General features: G+C 46.6%; 1 protein-coding gene across 13 annotated transcripts in view; it reads right to left on the bottom strand.

Moving 5' to 3' along the window:
- Zfp618 (zinc finger protein 618) overlaps positions 1-22163 on the bottom strand; it is a 166314-nt gene that overhangs the window by 11008 nt on the left and 133143 nt on the right. For 5 of the 13 annotated variants that reach the window (XM_008763813.4, XM_063261297.1, XM_008763816.4 and 2 more), the window contains 4 exons: positions 12740-12979; positions 9499-9582; positions 8016-8060; positions 7040-7117 (listed from right to left, as the gene is read on the bottom strand). In XM_008763813.4, coding sequence (XP_008762035.1) covers positions 7040-7117; positions 8016-8060; positions 9499-9582; positions 12740-12979 — 447 coding nt within the window. The remainder of the gene's footprint in view (positions 1-7039; positions 7118-8015; positions 8061-9498; positions 9583-12739; positions 12980-22163) is intronic. The other 8 variants (XM_017593751.3, XM_063261299.1, XM_017593752.3 and 5 more) reach the window with 4 other exon arrangements.

Below are 22163 nucleotides of genomic sequence, written 5' to 3'. Positions count from 1 at the left end.
ACTGTACAGAAGCCTTTTAGTTTCAGGAGATTCCCTTTGTCTACCATTGGTCTTATTTTCTGTGCTTCTATGACTCCTTTCAGAAAGTAAATATTTAAGGTGCCTCCCTACTTCCTTCTCTGGCAGTTTCAGGGAATTAGTTCTTATGTCGATGCCCTCGGTCCATTTGGAGTTGAATTTTGTACAAGGTGAGAGACAGATTTAGTTTCATAGTAAACTAGTGCAGACACTTTGGAAATCAGGTTTCTCAAAGCAAAACAGCACAACACATCACAACTAGAAATCCCACTACCAGATGACCAGGCTATACTTCCCCTGGGCGTATACGCAAAAGACCTTATATCACACTCCACAGATACTTGCATATACGTGCTCGATGGGCAAGAGCAAGGAAATGAAAGCCTAGATGCCCATCAACTGATCAATGGATATTGAAAATGGGGTACAAATACTCAATGGAACTTCAATCAACTAGAAAGAAAAGTTAAATCGTGAAGTTTTCATGTAAATGACTTGAACTGGAAAACTATTATACTGAGTGAAATAACCCAGCCCAGGAAAAACACCAAGCGGTCTCTTTCATATGTGAACCTCATCTTCCATTCTTGAGCTCTGTTTAACTAGAGCATTCCTCCTGTGTAGTCTGGAGGCTATAAAGAGGAAAAATAGGATGGGGGAGGGGCACCTTACAGGAGTGTGGTTAGAACGCAGGCAAAAATAAGAAGAGAGTGACAAAACTAGGAGTGTCAATATTTAAGCAGGGTGGGGGTGGTAGATCAGGGAGAGAGGGTGGGTGAGAGTTAACCAAAATCAAGGATGAACAAAAGAGCCACAAGAAAATTTACTATTTTGTAAGCAATTAAAAGATATAGAGATTGATGAGACAACCATCATAGCTTGATAATGCTTCTCCTAGAAGCACTGGGTTACCATACAAAATTCCTGGTGCCAGATGTGGGGCACCTCCAAAAGAATTGGTCAGGAGGTTCCAGAGGGCCCAAAACAACACAGGTTCTTGTCCCTTCTCTTGGATGCCAATCAGAACTATAGTGTAAAACCCCATTGCTGAAAACTCTACATGTACCAGTTATAAGAAAAAGAGAAACCAAGCTGGAACTCACTGGAAATAGCCTCCCTCCTAGCTAACTTTCAAAGAGCCAGAAGTTGTGATGCAGGCAGCTAGAAAAGAAAAGGCATCAGAGAACTTACCTAGCTGTGACTCTTACTAATTACAAAATCAACCTTCTAGGCAAGACGTGTCCACCTGTGTAGTTGTGGTACAACTGTTGTGCAATCCACTAATCACCCTCTGATTCAATCCGAGCCCCATGGCACAGAAAGGAAACCGTGCTTAGTACAGTAAGCCAGGCCAACAATCCATACTCGGGGAAGCCATTGTTTAACTAAAATGACTAAATATCTCTTTCATACAAATAGATGGAAACTACTACCAGCCTTAATGAGAGAAGCTTCTCTTCACAGTGGATATACATGGATGCAGAGATTCGTGGCTGCCCAGGGGCCCAAGGATAACTGATGTCTGAGTGCCAGGCTCTAACAAAAGAATTTGTGCTACTCCCCTCAGGCTTAGGGAAATTGAGGATGGGGGATCAGGAAGAATGAAGAGCCACAAACAGGGAGAAGGGCTGAAAAATGTCACCTAGGTATTACATAACCATTACAGTCTTGAACTCACAGCAGTTATGGCTTCCTGCACTGAACCTATAGAAGACTTTCCCTGTCAACAACCAGCCATGGATGTGGAGGCTATGGAGCCCTATCCCTTACTGCTACACAGACTCTGGGAGATGGAAATTAATCATCTTCAATTGCTTGCCCACTGCTAAGCTCACCATGATCCAATGGATAATTCTAAACCCAGGGTCACACAGACAGCTGTAGATAAATTTAGTTAAGTCACAAAATAAACTAGACAGACAGGAGTGTGATGAAATGCTTTTGGGGGGAAAGGGGAAAAGTGGGGGTGGGGTGGGGTGGCAGAAACTGAGAAAGAGTAGGAATGAGAACAGATAGAACTCATTCTCTTCATATTCAAATATCTCAGACTCTGAAGTGTGTGAACTGAGAACTTCTGCTCCCAAGCATTTCAGAAGAGGGATATTCAACTTGTATCTCCAATGGGTGATGGGGTAAGGTCAGGCTAGGTCACCGAAGGTATCATAGTCTTTGAATACATCACCTCTGCAGCCCTCTTTGGGAGGAAAGTTTTGAAAAACTCTTACAGCAGAAAACGAATTCCAAAGTCGTGAAGTGGTTCAAGGGATCAGAAATCAGGGTTGGCCACTTCCCCAGTCTAAACCAGAGAACCACTGATTTAATTTATCCTCTGCAAAGACTCCTGGGTATCCTTTAACTGTGCTCTCTACCCCTACTAGTGAGAGTTGCAAGGGCCCAGTTCTGAGGGGTCAAGTCCACTGACTCCAACAGGGCAGACCACAGCTTCAGCGTAAATGTTAAAGGCTGTGCAATCTAAACGGAGATCATTCCCAGAGTGAGAATCTCAGTCTAATTATCACTGATTTTATAACCCTGACAAGTGAATTCAATCACTTTTGCTTCAGACTCTTTCCCTGGTATGTGTGTGAGCATGTGCAAGCGTGTGCAGGCATGCCAATATGTGTGAAGGCCAGATGACAGTCCTGCCTGTTGTTCTTTAGGGGTCACCCCCCCCCCACTCTTCTGACAGAGTCTATCACTGGTATCTACCTTACTAGACAGGCCAGGCTGGCTGGTCAGGAAGCCCCAAGGAGTCACCTCTCTTTGACTCACCCCAGGCTGGGATTCTAAGTGTGCATTGCCATGCCTAGCCGTTTTATGTGGGTTTTGGGAACTGAACTCAGATCCTCATTCCTGCAAGGCAAAGACTATACTTAGGAGCCATTTTTTTTCTAGCTCTTTAGCATCCTTTTCTGTGAAGTGGAGTTAATGTGGCATTTGGAGAGCTACTTTGAGAATTAAATGGTGAATATATATAAAACTCCCAGATCAAGACCCGGCAGCAAGTATCAGTTGAAATATTTCTAGATACTTATGAGCTATGCCAGAGATTATCTTCTAGGCCTTTATAAAGGGGATGGAAATGCCAGCATTTGTAGTTTCTTGTACCACAGTCAACATACCCGACCCATGGCCAGTGCCCAAAGCAAGCACTCACTACTGTTCACTACAGTTGGAATCACGACTGCTAGTCCTACTGCTGACCTGTCACCAGGGCAGACAGGTTCACTAGTGTGAATTAGCCTTGCCATTCAGAGGCTCTTAATGAGATTGGTGTTACTGGAGGCTGATCCCTTTATCAGAGATGCTGTGAACTGTGCAGCTCACAATGCTTAATTTCCCTCCATGAAGCCAATCCTTTAATCCTGATTCAGCCTGGCTGGGATTCCGCCGAGCTTTGCGCTGGATTGTGAGGGAGGCATTCTCTGGCTGCGCTGGACCAGCACAAAGCAGCCCTTCAGTGACTCTGAACAAGCCAAGAGGCTGGGGGATAGTGCGGCTACTTCCTGGCTCAGCCCAGACTTGATTCATCATGGTTCTGTCCACCACCAGCCAGAATGACGGGGAAGCACCCACATCCAAAGTCACACCTAGTTACAACTTCCTGCAGGACACATGCACGCGCGCGCGCACGCATACACACACACACACACACACACACACACACACACACACACACACAGTGAGAGAGAGAGAGACAGAGACACACACAGAGCCAGAGAGACAGAGGCAGAAAGAGAAACACATAGAGACAGATGGAAAGGGGAGGGTGATGAACGAATATGAATTAACTGTGGGAGCCTGGGCTGTATGGCTCAGGAACCAGGCTTTGTACCCAAAGAGAGAGACCATGGCTACCACCCTCAGGGCTGTAAGTTCCCATTGAGGGCATGCGTAAATGCTTTGAGCCATCCCTGGCTGATCATGGAGTCATTGGGAAATGGGAGATACCCGAATGTGAGGCAAAGACACCAGGCAACAGGAGTCTGTGTGTCCTTGCTTTAAAGATGAGAACGGTTTTCTGCCTGATGTCTCATGTCATTTAGGGAGCAGAACTAGAGCCCTGGAGTCCTGATTACCACTCAAAAGCTTGTGTTTGTGGGATGACTTATAAGGGGGTGAAGCCCTCCCAAGGCAATATGAATGACTGCCTCATGTACAGCACACTCTTTGAAACGAGTGAACAGAGGAGTAACATCGCATTATCTAATGGAAGATGGAGTCTACCCCTGTGCTGTGGCTTGATAAGAACGGCTCCCATGGGTCTATATATTTGAACACTTAGTCACTAGGGAGTGGTACTACTTGAGAAGCATTGGGAAGTGTGTTCTTGTTGGGGTACCTGTGTCCTTGTGGGAGGAATTGTGTCACTGGGATGGGCTCTGAGGTTTCAAAAGCCCAAGTCAGGCTTAGTGACTCTCTTCCTGCCATCCACGGAACTAAATGTTGAACTCTCTGCTACTTCACCAGAACCTTGTTGGCTGTGTGGCGCCACGTTCTCTGACATGACGATAATGGACTAAACCTCTGAAACTATAAGCAAGGCTTCAATTAAATGCTTTCCTTTTTTATAAGAATTGCTGTGGACATGGTGTCTCTTCACAGTAACAGAAACTGACTAAGCCGGAGTTGACACCAGGGAGTGGGGCATTCCTGTGACGGGCCTGATAGCTTGTGGGTAGAATGATGACTTTGGAACTTTGGATTAGAAAATCGATTGAAGGCCTTAAATGGGGCTTAATGGGCCATATTAGCAGGAGCATGGGAAGCAACAGAAAGCAGTCTGGGGGTGACGTGAGCTATGAGGCCCAGCTCAAGGACTTTCGGGGGAATAAATATTATAACTGGCCTAGAGACCCTTTTTGTGATATTTTGGCAAAGAATGGAGCTACTTCCCCCCCTTGACTGTGGTTATTAGTGGCCACTCTTATGCAGATCTATTATGAAAAGGAGCGAGCTTATTAAAGAAAAATGCAAAATGTACAGTTTGAAGAGAAAAGCAGACCAGGAAGTGTAACAGAGCTATGCCCTGAATTCAAAGACATAAAAGTTTTTTTTTTAATGCCTGAAGCTAAATGAATAAAGGAAGCGCTAACCTCAGGGTAAGACCTTACCCAGCTGAGCTTCCAACTTGTGAAAAGGAATGAAAGAAAAGATTATGCAGTGAAGGAAGCCATCAGCAACACAAAACTGGTGCAGATGGAATCGAACAAGGGGGCCATGTTCCAGCCCCAACAAGCAGCAGAACTTGGCAGCTTCGGCCACACTCTGGCTTTAGAGTTGGTGATGAGCGTTGGACTTCTGAAGACTATGATAAACTACGGGGACTCTTGAAGTGGAACTGAATGCATTTTGCTTTACAATATGGCTGCCAGCCTATGGGGGAATGTGGGATTCCAGGGAGTGGAATGTGGTGGTTTGAATAAGAATAGCCCCCATACACTATATATATTTGAATGCTTGGTCATCAGGGAATGGCGCTACTTGGGAAGGATTAGGAAGTGTGGCATAGTGGAGTAGGTGTGGCCTTGTGGAAGAAAGCGTGTCACTGTTGAGGTTTCAGAAGCCAAAGCTGGGCCCAATATTTCTCTCTTCCTGCTGCCCGTGGATCTGGGTGTAGAGCTCTCGGCTACTTCTCCAGCACCATATTTGCCTGTGAGCCACCATGCTCCCTGCTATGGAGATCGTAGACTAAACCTCTGAAGCTGTAGGCAAGCCCCAGTTGAATCTTGTAAGAGGTGCTGTGGTTACAGCGTCTCTTCGGAGCAACAGAAGAATGGCTCAGTCTGGAGGACGACCTGACAGGCTTGTAAACCTCAGGGGACACAAATGATAGGTGACAACCATGCCGACTACCAGCAGCCCCCATCATGCACCGCACACACTTCATACAGTATTTCCTTTTTTTCCTTTGGTCTTTTGATACGAGGTCTGTGTCACCAAGGATGGCCTTAAATTTGTGACCCTCCTGTCTCGGGTTCCCGGGGCCGGGATTATAGGTGTGTGCCACCACCCATTTCACGTGTTATTTCAAATGCCTCTAGAAGAACTGGCTGGGTGGACAGGCACCAGCTGCCCCTTTGTCTAGACGCACAGTTCCTTTTGCAAAGTGTTGGATTGTTCCTGGACAGAGGCCCTGAGCAGCCTTCCATCACAGACATAGGATGGTCATGTGCCAATGGAGGCAGCATTTAGGATCTGTGTCACTGTAACCCCTTACCTCTCCCCACACCTACCAGTCAGAGAGGAAAGCCTTTGACTTTCCCAAGGGTGTATAGGACTGTAAGAGGGCAGGGACCCGGATCCCTGAGTATCCACGTGGGAGGTCCCCAGCCAGGCTTCTTGCAGTGACTGTGTGGCTGCATAGTAACTGTCTGTGAAAATGCTGGGGCCTGGGGACTCTCCCTGTGGACACACAGTAATTCTGCCTAAGCAGAATTTACACCAGAAGCTGGTGCCAGCGTGATTAATATCTGCGGGTGCAGACTGGAAAGCTGGACAGCTATGTATCTGCAAAGGGTAAGGGCGGGTTTGGAAGGGGGCAGTGGATGGCTGAGCCTGTGAAGGAGAGCAGAGCCCTGTGGACTTGCTCTGTCCCAACTCTCTCTCCACCCTGCTAATTCCCTCATGGGCTCCAGTTTGAGAACTGGAGCTCTGGAAAGGCAGAAATGGTGAGTGCACGGGAAGGTCTGAGCACATCTTCCCAACTGCTGGCCTCTCTACCATCAGCTCCTGCTCATGTTGACCTCGAACCTATTTAGAGGTCTCTTTTTAGGGCCTGCAACTTCTGGGAAGCCCATCTTCCTCCCTCCTCCCCAAACCACCCTGGGATAGAGCCGAGATGCCAGAGTTCAGACTAGCTAGTGATGAAGGACTGGCTGGCTGGGGCTCAGTAGGTAAGTTCCTGGAGGTGCCAGAGATGCGTGTCCGGTTATGGGTGGGATGGGGAGGGTGTGTGTGTGCTCTGAGCAGGTTCTGCTGGTCGCTTCCAATTGCCTGTCTGGGGCTCTCTGGGCCTTACCTGCATGGGACTGCATGTGCTCCAGCAGGTTGCTGTAGAACTGAAACTGGATCCCACAGGCGCCACACGTGTAAGGTTCTGGAGAGACAGGTAGGCATGTGACAGGTGGGCATGTGACAGGCGGCCCATACTTGGGTACCCTGACACTGGGCTGCAGGCAGCTTTGAAGGTAGGGATCCAGGTGCATACTTGGGGCCCTGGGCCCAGCCTGTCCACTGGCCTGTCACTAGCCTGGAGACAGAAAGGCTGGGGAAAGGCAGGAGCACAGAGAGGGGAAGCCACGCAGATACAGGCTGCTAATTCAGTGGGCCTGCTGCTTACTGGGGGCTTACTCCGTGGCAGGCACTGTTCTGAGCACATGGGAAGGACAACATCCAGGCACCAAGAGCTCCCAGGAAACAGACTCTGTCCCTTGGGACTCAGAGCTTAACCCTCTGCCCTTGGGATCACACGAGGGTCACTGCTCACAGAGGGAACCAATGAACGGATGCACAGATGAACAAGGAAACTCACAAGGGGAGGGAGGAAGCAATGAGAAGAGAGAAGGAGGGGGGGAGTGAGGCAGTGGGTACGAGGGAGGAGCGGAGGATGGGCTGAGCCGAAATGACTGCACCTGCCGAAAGCTCAGAGTATTCAGGACTCCCACTGGTGCCTGGCAAAGAAAGGGTAGTGGAAGGAAAGAAAGACAACACTGTTAGGTAGAAGGGGAGGGAAAGAGCGAGGAAGGCGGTTAGGAAGAGAAGTCCTGAGGCTGTCTGGATAACCAGAGGTGGGTAACCTGTCCCCTGTCCTGTGGGCTCAAGGTTCCACCTACCTGGGTACCTAGCCACCCTCCGGGGCCCTTAGCAGCTTCTTGAGGCTATTACTGGGTGTTTCCCCGAGGGCGGCCAAAGGCCTGTCTATACCTCAGGGAGGCCAGCAGAGTCTCTCTGTCCTGCCTTGCCCTCTTCAACCCCCCAGGAGGAGCATCACTTACTCTGCAGGAGAGGGAAAGGGTTGGAAATCAGGGGACTTGCAGTTTCTGCAAAAGAGAAACAGTTTAGCTAAGTGTTTTTCAGTCCTGGGCTGGGAAGTCATCAGAGCTGGTGAGCCAGGGGGCCTTCTCAGTGAAGGGAGCCCCTCGGTGGGCACACAGTCTGTGTGGGAAGGTGGGCAAGAGGGTACTGGCAGAGGCACAGTCATCAGGGGAGGCAGTATCACGGGATACCGGTAGGGCCACTTCCTTAGGGTGCTCTGATGGTGAGGCTGTGTGACTCAGGTGTGATGCCCAGTATGGCCACACACTTGGCCACTTGGTTGTTTCCTGGCCAGCTCTCCTACCGTCTGGCAAAGCCTCCAATATAGCAGGCAGCAAAGTGGAGTGCAGGCAGAGTATTGGGGTTCTGGCTCCACCTGTAGTCTGGGGAGACCTGGGGCTACAATGGACTTATCCAGAGTCTCAGTTTCCTCATCTAGAAAGTGGGGGAGTGACAAGAACATTATCCCCACAGGACTGTGGTAAGGGTGAAAACAGATACAACACACAAAGCTCTGAACACATGCCAGCCACGTCATAAGTGCTCAATGAATGGTAGCTGCCAGCAGCAGCCCATGACAGTGCCATTCCTACACAAACATTAGCCCTGGTGGCAGGAGAGGTATAAGGGGTGCAGCATGGCTTGGGTGGGGAGCCCAGGGCATGACAGGAGACCTTGGTTCTAGCTCTAGGCTGCCACTTAATCTTCTGTGGCTCCGGGCAGGTCATGCCATCCCTCCTAGACCAACCCCTTACAGAAGCTCTGAGGATCACAGTGACAATCCAAGTAGTCCCCTCCAGTCCTGGCCATCACTGTGCATACACCCTTCCTATCCCTTTCTAAGATAGGGATTGCTGGTGACCATCCATATTCCTGCCAAGGCTAAATAAACCCTGGAGTCTCCCAAGCTGTGACTAGGATCCAGTATAAGACAGCCACCAGGTGGCAGCAAACACTACCAGGAGCTCTCAGGCAAGGCCAGAGCACAGCAGGATCTAGAAGAGAATCTGTTCTGTGGTTGGAGACTTAGTATGGGTGCAGAACCTGGGACCTCTGGCCCCTGTACCTCTACTGTACCCCATTTGCTTCTCCTGGAAAGAAACCTGCTACATATGGCATTCCTCAACTTAGCAAATGGCTCTCTTAGAGTTATCCATCTGGTCTGGCTAAATTGAGGCCTGAGTTTGGGAATAAGGAAGTTCCCCTCTCTGTGGGCAAGGGCCAAAGGACAAAATGCAGCCACAGAAGGGCATCCATGGATAGAAAGGCCCCTCTGCTTCTCACAAGTTCTGCTGTCTCTCTATTTCCCCACACAGCTCCGCTTCCAACAAGCCCCACCATGCACCAGAAGACCCCAGTCATAGATACCTGCTCTTCTGTGGGAGGTGACACTAGACTATAGCCCACACATGAAGTCACATGTCACACCGCAGGCTCACTCACCATTGGAATTCTGTGAGCTCCTATTGGTCTCTTCAAAGTGGTTCTGTGCTTTGCTTTCTACTCGGCGACTGAAAGTGTTTTCTGCTGGGAAGAGGCAGAGAGGGGGTTGATATGCCACGGGGAATGGTCAGCTTGCCTGTCAGGGCCGAGTGGGCAGGAGGCCCCTGAGGCTCAGAAAATCTGTGTCTAGGAGATAGAGGGATGGAAAGGGAAGGGGTGACCTGCCCAAGGACACACTGGTGAAATGCATACAGCAAATAGGTCAGGGGCCCATTTTCTACTCCAGGGCCATGTATGTAAGGTTGAGCCATTGGGATGAACTTTCTTGTTTTCTCTGGCAGATTCTGCTGCTACAGCCTGCAAACGAGGATTGAGGATGTCAGACCATTTCCTGGAGGCAACTTTGACCCAACAAGTATCCCAAGGCATAAAGGATGTCCTGGGACAAAACACATGACAAGGAGGGATGGGGTAGTTTCACACTTGCTCTGGGAAGGCCAAAGACTGGGTGAGGAGGGTCAGAGCTCATAGAGGAACAGGAGCACTTGGCCCCTTGTCAGCCCTGTCTAGAACATTCCCCAAAGCTTACCATCTCCCAGGATCTCCCTGAAATCTCATAACGCAGGGATGGGCTCAGCCAAGCAAAACTCTATACTGATAGCCCCACCCACAGGAGCAGACGATAACCCAGCTTTTCTTCCCATGATGCTTGGGTACTATAGAACACAGCTGACCCCAGGAGGTGAAGCTCTCAGGAAAGTCAATTTGAGAAACTCTGCCATCCCTGCTCCTTTAAACGGCTTGGCTAAGGCTACCAAAGGCTCGGAGAAACTGACCAGTAGGAGAGCCACTGAGCTTCAACTTAACCTGTCCCCAAAACATGGGGATTTTAAAAGATTAGATTCCACAATATCCTTCCAAATGGTGCCATTTGGAAATCACTTGGAGAAACACCACTCACCAGGTCCATCCCACTCAACAAAGTGCTGGGTGTTGGTGCTCTGGGGTGAAGAATGACATAGATAACGGATAACATGGACAGCCAGAGGCAGTGCCTATAGGCCTGCTCAGGGCTTTTCCATTTACCTCAAACTCTCCAAAAGCCTGTAGAAGCTTTTGGCACTGTAAGGATCATGCTCCTCCCCACTCCTGTTCCCCTAACAGCCTCGGCTGAGTCCCTCCAGGCAGCATGCAAACTGACAGAGGCCCATTCATTCTCTATGTACAGAGGGTGAGGGGCTCTCACTCCTGAGCACCTATATATACCAGATAAGCCTCCCAATATCATGAGGCTGTGCAGTACCACACACTGAACAGGCTGAGAAACAAACTGAAGCCACCAGGCTCCTGGACCCACTAGGACAGCACATGAGGCTTGATCTGGGGGCAGGTGCCTCACCTGTAAGAAGGAAGAGATCCCCTTCTCTGCCTTAGTCTGTGTTCACAGGAAAACAGGCAGGTGGGTATTTCAGATGAAATATAAACCCACGTGTACATGTCCACTTGCACACAAACAGCCATGTTCTGCAGGAGATGACAGTGACAATCTCGACCTACCCTGGTGCCCTTGGACTCGACCAGTTTGTCCAAGTAAGATCCATGATACGGCTTCCAAAGTCTCACAGGGGCAGTGACTGAGGTACCCATGGTTTGCTAGACACTTGCCTGGAGATAGTGACATTCAATGACTGACAAATGCTGGTCCCCACAGACAATTCTCTGTAGACGCTATGGACCTTTAAAAACTCAGCCACAAAGCTCAAAAAGAGAGCAAAGCCAAGAAAGCCATGACCCTACAACCTAGTGAGTCAATGTCTACCACCAAGGAGACCATGGCAGACAATCTTTCTAGTTGTTTTAAAGTGCTGAGGATGAACCCCATACAAGGCCTCCACAATCATTCTTATCACTGAGCTATCTCCCCAGCCCCCTTTTCTTACTTTAAGACAGGGTCTAAGTTGATTAGTCTGGCCTTGAACCTACTCTACAGCCCAAGCAGGGCTTGACCTTTTGATCCTCCTGACTTAGCCTCCCGCCTAAAGGCAAAACCACAACAGTCACAACACTTGAGAAATCCACATTTCAAGGTTGGTCGACTCCCCTCCTTTTGGGAAATATAAGTACAATAAACATAAAACCACAGCCTAGCCAAAATTAGCTTCTTAAACCAGAGGAAAGGCAAGCACAACTAATTACCTAGCCAGGCCACCAATGAATACTAGGCTACCAATGAATGACCTCAGTGGCCCATTCATCAGACATCTCAATGCAAGCACTCTATGTTTAGTGGACAGCTTTGGCCTCCTGAAAGCAACTGAAAGACCCAGAGTCTCAGAATGTATAGCACTATCATCTGGGTATGTGGCCCAAGGCTTTTTCATGCAAATCTGAGTCCTAGGACTCCTGGAAGCTGGTACCTAGCACATAGTATATCTTCTATTTTGGAAAAAATGATCACTGGGGACCTTGCTACCCAGTCATGTTCTGGAGCCATAGCCCCTTTTTGCATAGGCCTGGAAACTTCTGGGGCTGACATCCTCTGGTTTCCTGCTGGGCCTCTAGCTTCCTCCTGGAGGGTTTCATAAGTCAACTCTAGGGAATGGGGAGCCCAGAGACAGAGCCACAGTGAGCCACCCATTTGATGGAGAACATTTCTATGCTGAAATAGCTTGAGATCGTTTTCTGAAAGGTGAAACTGAAAGCTCGTGGCAAGGGGTCCACATAGGGATGGATGGTCACAGACAACAGAAAGGTCACAATCAAAGGTGATACCTGCTATCCTGCCATGGGGCCACTGTGGCAGGGATGTAGCAGGGGGTTGTGGGGATTGTGGAACAGGGGAAGTGCACAGATACCTACTGTGAAGGAGGCACGAACCATTGTCCTGCAGGAACATGGCCCAGAAGTCAGAAACCCAAACTTCTTTCTATACAGACTCTCCTCATGTTCAAACACTTCCTATTAATCTTTAATAAAAAGGCTTTTAAGCTTCACAAAGACCAAATAAAACAGAACCCATTAGGCCATGATTTGGGAAAACATCAAATTACTTTTAAAATGTTTGCAAATTTTGTTGTATAGACCTCCAATTGATAATGGCCTGCCAGGGTTACAAAGGTGGCCAGAGGCCATGGGTCCCGATCTGTCCCAAAGCATGATGGGAACTCCAGTCTTGTTCTTGCAGGGGAACAGGCGGTGGGTGGGAAGCCAGGGAGGCATGGGTAATAAAGGTTGTCAGTACCTGCAGTTGCCTTGCTTGCTGGAGATCCCGAGTTCGGAGTCCGGAACGTCTGAGTTTGTGTAGCTGGAGGGGTGCGGTGTAAGAGGGTGGTGCATCGGACCACGGAGCCTGGAGCTTTTTTCCCCGACTGGTTCGTCTGGGTCTTCGCTGCCACGAAGCGTGGAGATGGGGTGACCTCTGGATGGGAACACTCAGAACCCGTGTCTGGATCTTCTGGTGGCTCCCACCCGGGGGCGGTACCTGAGAGGGTCATGCTCTCAGTCCTTGAGGGCCCTTGGAGCCTGCCGAGTAAGTGGCCTCTCAGCCACAGGTCCCTCAATGCCCACTCTGACACCTCTCTGCCCAGCCTGCCCTCATTCTACAGAAAGCAAGGGTTCAAGCTCCCACTAGGAGCCCAAGAACCTTTGAAAGTCGAGACTCTTCCCTAGTTTTCCTTTCACCTTTGGGAAGCCTGACCTCTGGTTCCTGCTCAGAGCTTCCTGTTTGCTCCCATCACCTCTGTGCAGTCTCTGAGAATCTACATCTTTAGCCTTGGGGCATTTGGCCTATTTACCCCAGCCCCAAGAACATTTTCTAGCATATCTGCTTCTCAGCCCTTTTCTTTCAAAGGGAATCTGGCTCGTGAGTGATGGTGAGGAGCAGAAGGTGGTTTGGGGCTGGATAGTGGAGTAAGGAAGGGAGAGGGGCTCTAGAAAACCCTGTGGACAGGGGCTGGGAACTGCTCTTCTTAGGAGGCTCGGCCTGCCATTGTCACACAGGTATGCCTGTCCCCTGTAAGGTTTTGGAAGCCTTCTTTACCCACATCCTCTAGGGAGCCAGGTCCTGAGAGTGGTGGTCTTGGGTGAACAGAGTGCCTTGAGCCTGGGCCTAAATTGACTCACTCAGAAGAGAAGCAAATAAGGCCTGCTTCATGAGACCACAGAAGGTCTACAGCTATGTCTCCCAATGGAAAGAACAAGATCAGGCAGAGAGGGGATTCCAGAAACCCCAGGAGTGAGCACCATCCTGAAAGCCCTATCTATACACAGGGCCTGGGTCACAGCTCTGAGCCAATTTGGCTTCTGGCTCCATGGGGCAGGTCCTTGCTACAATTCTGTTCTCAGTGCAATGCCCATACTGGAAGTTGGAGACTCGAACTACCATGTCAGAGGCTGAGATGAAAGGTTAGCAGCCCTCAGCTTCCAGTCATTCCTCATACCGATGCAGAAGCTGAGGCCCAAGAAATCCAGGCCCAGTGCAAATCACAGTTCTCTTCCATGAGGAGTTGAGCATGCTTCGTACCTCAGAGATGCTTGTCTTTACAGGGCCAGCTGTGCCACAGGAAGGGGAGTCATTTAGTCATAGCTCTAACAACATCCGGCCTAGCTGAGGAGATCCCTAGGGCCTCAGTCTGAGGGAAGCTAAGGGAGCTCTCATTGGGAGGATATCTCATGTTTCACCTTTCTTTCTGATTTGCATCAAATTGGAAGGATGGCTTATCTGATGGTTTCTCCCAACATCTTCAACACTATGTTGCTGCCCTGGGAACACCTCTGACTGTTGACTGTCTCCCAGGGGGAGGAACAGTTGAGGGCTGAGGCTGGAGAAGCTAGCCCATCATGAAAGCCTAGCTCCAGGGCTTCTAGCCTCAACAGTCCTGGGCTCCATACTCTATAGGGCACATAGTTCCCTTGCCTAATGTCACTGATAAGGCAGGATGGCCCTCTCTGAGTCTGTAGCCCCACAGGGATTCAGTAAGACATCTAGAAAGCCAGAGAGATGCCCTTAAAGTAATGGCTCCACACAAGGCAGTTGCTACTGATGTTCCTTCTTAGAGACAGGAAAACTAAGGCCCAGGAACCCTAACGTGGTTCTTAAGGACACACGTGAAGAAAGGTGCTGGATGACATGGGATCTCAGGAAGCTCAAGGAGGCCAAAGAATGTTATAGATCCCCTCCACGAATCATGAGACACTGATTCACAAATCCAGAGCCCTGGGTACAAGGACAGAGTATCCAAGCTGCTTTCCTCAGAGACCTGTCTCTGTCGCTGCAGAACCATGTCTGGGGGTAGTTTCACATTTTATTCCTGCTGCAACAATCCTGGCATTCCTTATAGCAGGGACCTCAGGGAACCTATGAGATACCTGATGCAATAAACCAAGGTAATCATCCGTTCACTCCAGCTGCCCCGCCTGGGCCTTCTCGCCTCATCAGGCTCCGCTGAGGCCCCTCACTTTCTTAACTCCTCTAACACCTGTTCTCTTTCCATCTCAAGGCCTTCATCCAGGCTGTTCCCTTTGATCCCCTAACACTGTGGCTGTTGGACCTGTGCTGCCCCCAGAAAGCACTTCCTCAGGAAGCCCTCCTTGAAAGTGCGTTTCTTGACCATCCACCCATCTCATCACCACTTCCTTTCCATGAACTGACTGCCATCAATGACGTGTGCTATAACCATGGATGACCCTGCCCTCTAAAGGCCCAAGGGGTCCAGTTCGTTCCCCTATCTTCATGCACCGAGTGTAGGAGCTCATTACCTGAGAGAATCACAAGGAGTGATGGAGATGACTCATGCCATTCATGAGAGGATGCACTGAAGAGCCAGAACAGAGAAACTTGGGACATCAGAGGCAAGAAGCTCAACAGGGCCACCAGGCTCTCCGTCTCCTACCATTGCCCCAAAGGACAAAATAGATAGGGTCATGGAGGTCTGGTCACCATTTCAGGATCACTCAGTGGGTTGGCCCTGAGCATGGATGGGTCCCTGCAGGTTCCCAACTGACATTACCCACCAGTCTGCTCCAAATGTTGACCTCCTATGGAAGCCATATGAGCTGGAGCTGCTACCTAGGCTTGCACTCGGAATGAGCATCTCAGACAGACTGCCTGCTTCCCATCGTAAGAAACACACGAGATTTTTATCCATAACACACATAAGCAATGAAGGGTACAAAGTCCCTCCTATAGGAAGTTCAAAAATTAACCCAGGTAGAAAAAAAAATTCAGAGAAAAGTTAAGAGGGTAGAGGCATGGGTTGTCTCTATAAGGCAGAGGTGAAAGGAAGTCCGTGCACAAAGGCTGAAGGTGGGAACGGGTGGAAACTTCATGGTCTGGAGAGAAGACTTCTGGCCATGATGCAGTGGCTGGGATGGGACTGGAGTTCCTGATGAAGCTGGACAAACAAATTGTACACTCTACTGGAAGTAATAAGCTCAGAGGACTGAGTAGGGCCCACTGGGCAACACCCACTCACTGAACCTAAACCAAAAGGACTGTGATCCGGGACAGGACTTGTGATGAGGCTGGACAGGGCAGGATGGAATAACAAAGAAGAGATAACTGAGCCAAGAAAGAATTCTAGAAATGTGCAGCGAGCCTTCCTTAAAGACTTTAGCTGAATTATAAATCATTTGTGTAGAGCAAGTCTCTGCTGAGAAAACAGCCCTGTGCGTGCGTGCGTGTGCATGTGTGTATACTCAGAGGTTTCAAAGAAGCTGCACAAGATTAGGCAGTCTTTCTGGTCTCACCTGCCAGAAAGGAGGAGGCCTGATGACTTCAGCAGAAAAGCTCTGCCTTGGAAGAGCTAATGTAACCCTGGAATTAGGACTCCTGACTTCATCTAACCCTTTCTCAAAACAAGACTACAAAGTATCGAGTTGATCTGTAAGAAAATCTGCCAGGATGAAGGTGATGCTTTTCAGAGGAAGAAAACACAACTCAGTTACACTCACAACATACCTTCTACAATGTGCAGCATAAAACACTTACTTTTGAGGAGAACCAGAAAAGAAAATGTAGTTAAAAATCAAAAGGAAGACCAATAAGAAGCAGAAATAAAAATGATAATAAAATTATGAGTGAAAATCCTTAAAGCGGCTATTATAAATGTACCCAGTATCCAGAGGTTTAAAAAAGACCACGAATATAACAGAGCACAAGGAGAGCTGTTAAGAAGGAATTTGCAGAGATTAGATGTTATAGAAGAAAAGATTGATGAATCTGAAAGCAGAGCAAACTGAAGCACAGAGGAATAATAAGGCTGAAAAAAAAATAAACACTGACTGATCTGACTGTAAGTACTTTCAGACATCTAATAAACATGCAATTAAAGTCGCAGGAGAGGAAAAAGAAATTAGGGAAGAAAAATATAAATCTCTTGGTCAAAACTGATGAATCTCAGCAAAAGTCAGGTTGGTAAGAACTAGTATTACTGGTTAGTACTTAAAAGGCTTCAAAGGGCTGGAGAGATGACTCAGTGACAATGACCTAAATACATGATAGGCTATAATACATCGAAGATGTATACTATAAACCACAAAGTGAAAAAGAGCTAGTAGCAGAATATTAACAAAATAAATTGAAAATACTTTACTGCAGTACTAGTAGGCAACAAAATAAGAGTAAAAATGAGCAATGTGAATGGAAAAGTAAATAGTGGCAAATGAAATCCAATCATGTCAGTAAACTGTATTAAATGTAAATGTATTAAAGTGTCCAATTAAAAGGAAACAGTTCTATTTTCTGTTTACTTTCACATTTATTGTACCATGACTTTATGTTCTTTGTGTGTGTGTGTGTGTGTGTGTGTGTGTGTGTGTGTGTGTGTGTGAGAGAGAGAGAGAGAGAGAGAGAGAGAGAGAGAGAGAGAGAGAGAGAGAGAGAGGGTTTCTTTATGTAGCCCTGGCTGGCCTGGAACTCATTAAGTAGACCGGGTTGGCCTTGAACTCACAGAAAATCTCATGGCTTTGCCTTCTGAGGGTTGGGATTAAAGGCATGTACCATCCTTCCTGGCTTATATGTTCCATTTTTAATTTGAAGCTTAAAAATAAATTTTAAAAATATTCTAAAAGGGGAAAAGCACAGATTACCACAGCAGATAAAGAAGTCAGAACTACTTATATCTTTATACTTAAAATGACAGAAAAAGAGCAAAACTAAAGCCTGGGGAAAGAAACACTGTATAAAAGAAAAAGAGCCCCCTCTGTGTGGAGGCCATAATACAAGGTAGGGAAGATTACAGAAGAACTGATATGAGAGATAAAGGTCACTGCACTATCTGCAGTGATACTTCAGTTCTCAAAGCACAGTGACATCGTGTGTGCATTCACCAGCAGACATCCAAACCAACTAGTCAGCGATGGATGCATCTTAAAGAGGAAATGGAAAAGTCCAGAATGGCAGCTGAGGCTTCTGAAGCTTTGGGGATAGTACCTGATAAGGCAAACCAATTTCTTTTTGAAGTGAAGAAAGGCCAAAGAGACTTGAACATTATCAATTAACTTAACCAAACCGATGCCACAAAACAAATCACACACTTATTCAAATTAATTAATTAATTAGTTAATTAATTAATTTTGGTAAACAAACATGGAAGATGTAGCAAAGAGAGATCATATATATGGTTGACCATAAAACAAAACTCAATAAATTCCAGAGGTCAGAAATAATAATATATATTTGATCACAACAGAATTAAATTAAAATCAATTACAATTTTATAAAATTACTTGTTTTTATATTTTAAATATAATATGTTCAATAAACATAAATATATAATAAAATTATATTTTTATTATTATATTTAAATAAATCAACTGTTAATTTATTAAATTTACCAAATTATTAATGTTATTGTTGTGTATTATATATTTAATAGATATAAATATATAATAAAATAAATATAGAAAATTTAAATAATTATATGGAAAGGGAAAACATTTCCCAAATGATGTTTCTTATGAAGGAAATGCAAGATTAGACAATATAAGTGTTGAATTTCTATCAAAATATTTATAGAAAGCAATTTCAACTCTACATAAATTCTTCAGAAAATGGAAGAGAAGGAAATTTCTGTAAAACTGCTTCTATGAAACAGCATTGTTATGACACACAATTAATTAATTAATTACTTAATTTAATTAGTGAGGGCATTATAGGAAGAGCATGGTACTGGCTGGAGTTAAAATGGCTCAATTACCTTCGAAAACTGTAGCTCATCTGTGTATATGTATGTGTTTGTGCACATTGTGTGTTATGAGTACACTTACCCGCGTGTGTACATACGCAATCTAGAGGTCAACCTCACACAGCTTCATTAGTACTCTACACTATTGTTTTTGCTGTTTCTGTTAATGTTGGACTTCAAATTTTGCTTTATGATATGGCTGCAAGCCTATGGGAGCCAGGGAGTAGAATGTGGTGGTTTGAATAAGAATGGCCCCCCCATAGGCTCATATATTTGAATGTGTGGTCATCAGGGATTGGCACTACTTGAGAAGGATTAGGAGGTAAGCCTTGTTGGGGTAGATGAGGACAGACTTTAACCTCAGACCACTTTACCAGTTTTCCATGTTGTTTGTACTGTTGGTGGTGGTGTTAGTAGTGGCACTTTTGAGATAGGGTCTGCCACTGAATTCAGACTGGCTGTATAGCAAGTGCTTGATACTCACTTCTCTCTATTCCACAGTATGGAGATCACTAGCATGAACTGCCACATTCAGCTTTTAAGTGGATGCTGGGGAACCAAATTAAGGTCCCCAGGCTTGCACACCAGGCATTTTACCCAATCTGCCAGCCTCAACAACTAGCTGTCCTTAACATATACCAGCCAGATGATCTAGCCATACCACAAAGACTCGTACATATAGTTACGGCAGCTCCATCTGCATGAGGTTCAAGGGTGAGGCAATCCAAACAATTCACCCACGTGTAAGCAGACATAGATTGGGTGATGCCCATCACAAATTGCTTGCCTTTCAGTGCTCTGGTCAATGACAGACCACAGTATATGGTAGTGATTCCATAACACCATATCACTTTAAAAAGTCACAGTTGTCTTATTTTGTGTAAATTATACACTCTGATGCTTGTACAATAAAACACCCTAATGACACACTTCTCAGAATGTGCCTGTCCTTAAGTGATGTATGGCTGTATTCATTCATCCACTGAACAGAGAGACCTACAGAAAGGCAGGCTAATGCTCAATGATGAAACACATTCTGTCACAGTCCATATATGTAAGAAATGCAAATTCATAAACAATAATATAAGCAGATTGGTGACTGCTGGGAGATGGGAATATGGTAAGTAAGGGATTACAAAAGGGCACAGGGTGACTGTGGATTTACATTCATTATCTGAATCTTGTGCACCCATGGACCAAAGCTTGCTTACCACTTTTACAAAGTATGATGGGAACTTTGTTATAGGATTAACATTATTTCACTAGGGGTGTTTTGTGTTCTAAAGACTCATTTCTTGATAAAGGATCCTGAGTAACACCCCATGGGGCACATTCCTAATCTAAGACTGTAGTTCCCTGCCTTTGGGAGAGTTTGGTTAAATGTCAGGAAAAATCCAGAGAAATTTTGTTATTGAAGTGAGAAGGAAAGGTGTCCGTAAAAGAAAGTAAGTGCTTAAGCTATGCTGGCTACCCTGTAATTCAGAGTTCCTCTGCAAAATCTGCACTGTGATGGCATCTTTAGTATGTGTTTCTATATAAGTGTATATATAAAACCAGTTGTATACATCAAATATATACTATTTTGAAACAGAAATTTTGAAAGAGAAGAAACATCCCAATGTTGTAACTTTCTTCAGCTCATGCCACACTCTGCTTTTCTGATATTCTCAACTATTTTAATAAAACATAGGCTCAATGACTCATTAAAAAAACATGCCATTCACTAATCTAACAAAAAAAAAGTTAAGAATCCACATAACCACCTTAACAGAAAGAAAAAGTCACATAACCCTAATTTACAGGCCCAACTTCCAGCAGGCTCCAAGTGAAGGGTCTTGAGAACTTGCTTCAGCTGATACAATAGGAAGTGATGACAAGATGAGTCATAAAACACTCTCTACGATGGGAAGCAGGCAGTGCACACGTTCATCTCCCCCATTTGACACTGTGCAGCACACCCTGAAACAGGGTGGTAAGGAGAACAACTTCCTCAGATATCAGACCGAGTGCAGGTCAGAGAGGAGAGTTTTATTAGCATATCACTTCATCATGAGCAAGAGATCTACAGAGAAGGAACCTACAAGAAACGGCAAGCTAATCTGATAGACTTGCAGGGTACCGGTCCGGAATACAAAATTCTACTGCTCCTATGCAATAGCAAGAACAATCTGAAAATTCGAGTTTAGGAATTACAGTAGCATCACAAGTCACACAATATCTAATGAAATAGGTTTTAAGACTAAGGAGTACATAGTGTGAGAGAAACTGAGAGAAACTAAAGGAGTTCCAGATCCCTGGAGGACTACAGTATGGCCAGGGATTGGCTAGAAGACTCAACACTATAGTCACAGATAGGATGAAGACCCAACACCATGGTCATGGATGAGCCAAAGATCCAACATCATAACCTATGGCCAGGGATTGGCTGGGAGACTCAACACTGCAGTCACTGATGAGAAAAAGACCCAACACCATAGCCATGGACAGGCCAGAAGACCCAACACCATAGCCATGGATGAGCCAAAGACCCAACACCATAGCCATGGATGAGCCAAAGACCCAACACCATAGCCATGGATGAGCCAAAAACTCAACACCATAGCCATGGATGAGCCAAAGACTCAACACCATAGCCATGGATGAGCCAAAGACCCAACACCATAGCCATGGATGAGCCAAAGACTCAACACCATAGCCATGGATGAGCCAAAGACCCAACACCATAGCCATGGATGAGCCAAAGACCCAACACCATAGCCATGGATGAGCCAAAGACCCAACACCATAGCCATTGATGAGCCAAAGACCCAACACCATAGCCATGGATGAGCCAAAGACCCAACACCATAGCCATGGATGAGCCAAAGACTCAACACCATAGCCATGGATGAGCCAAAGACCCAACACCATAGCCATGGATGAGCCAAAGACTCAACACCATAGCCATGGATGAGCCAAAGACCCAACACCATAGCCATGGATGAGCCAAAGACCCAACACCATAGCCATGGATGAGCCAAAGACCCAACACCATAGCCATGGATGAGCCAAAGACCCAACACCATAGCCATGGATGAGCCAAAAACTCAACACCATAGCCATGGATGAGCCAAAGACTCAACACCATAGCCATGGATGAGCCAAAGACCCAACACCATAGCCATGGATGAGCCAAAGACCCAACACCATAGCCATGGATGAGCCAAAAACTCAACACCATAGCCATGGATGAGTCAAAGACCCAACACCACAGCCATGGATGAGTCAAAGACCCAACACCATAGCCATGGATGAGCCAAAGACCCAACACCATAGCCATTGATGAGCCAAAGACCCAACACCATAGCCATGGATGAGCCAAAGACCCAACACCATAGCCATGGATGAGCCAAAGACCTAATAGCACTGACATGCCAGTGCCACAGATTTAATGCAATCCCAAACAAAATTTCAACTGATTTTTTTCTTTCTGCTCTCACT

Source organism: Rattus norvegicus, chromosome 5, assembly GCF_036323735.1.
Source record: "Rattus norvegicus strain BN/NHsdMcwi chromosome 5, GRCr8, whole genome shotgun sequence".
Taxonomy (NCBI): Eukaryota; Metazoa; Chordata; class Mammalia; order Rodentia; family Muridae; genus Rattus; species Rattus norvegicus.
This window is presented reverse-complemented; position numbering and strand designations above follow the sequence as displayed.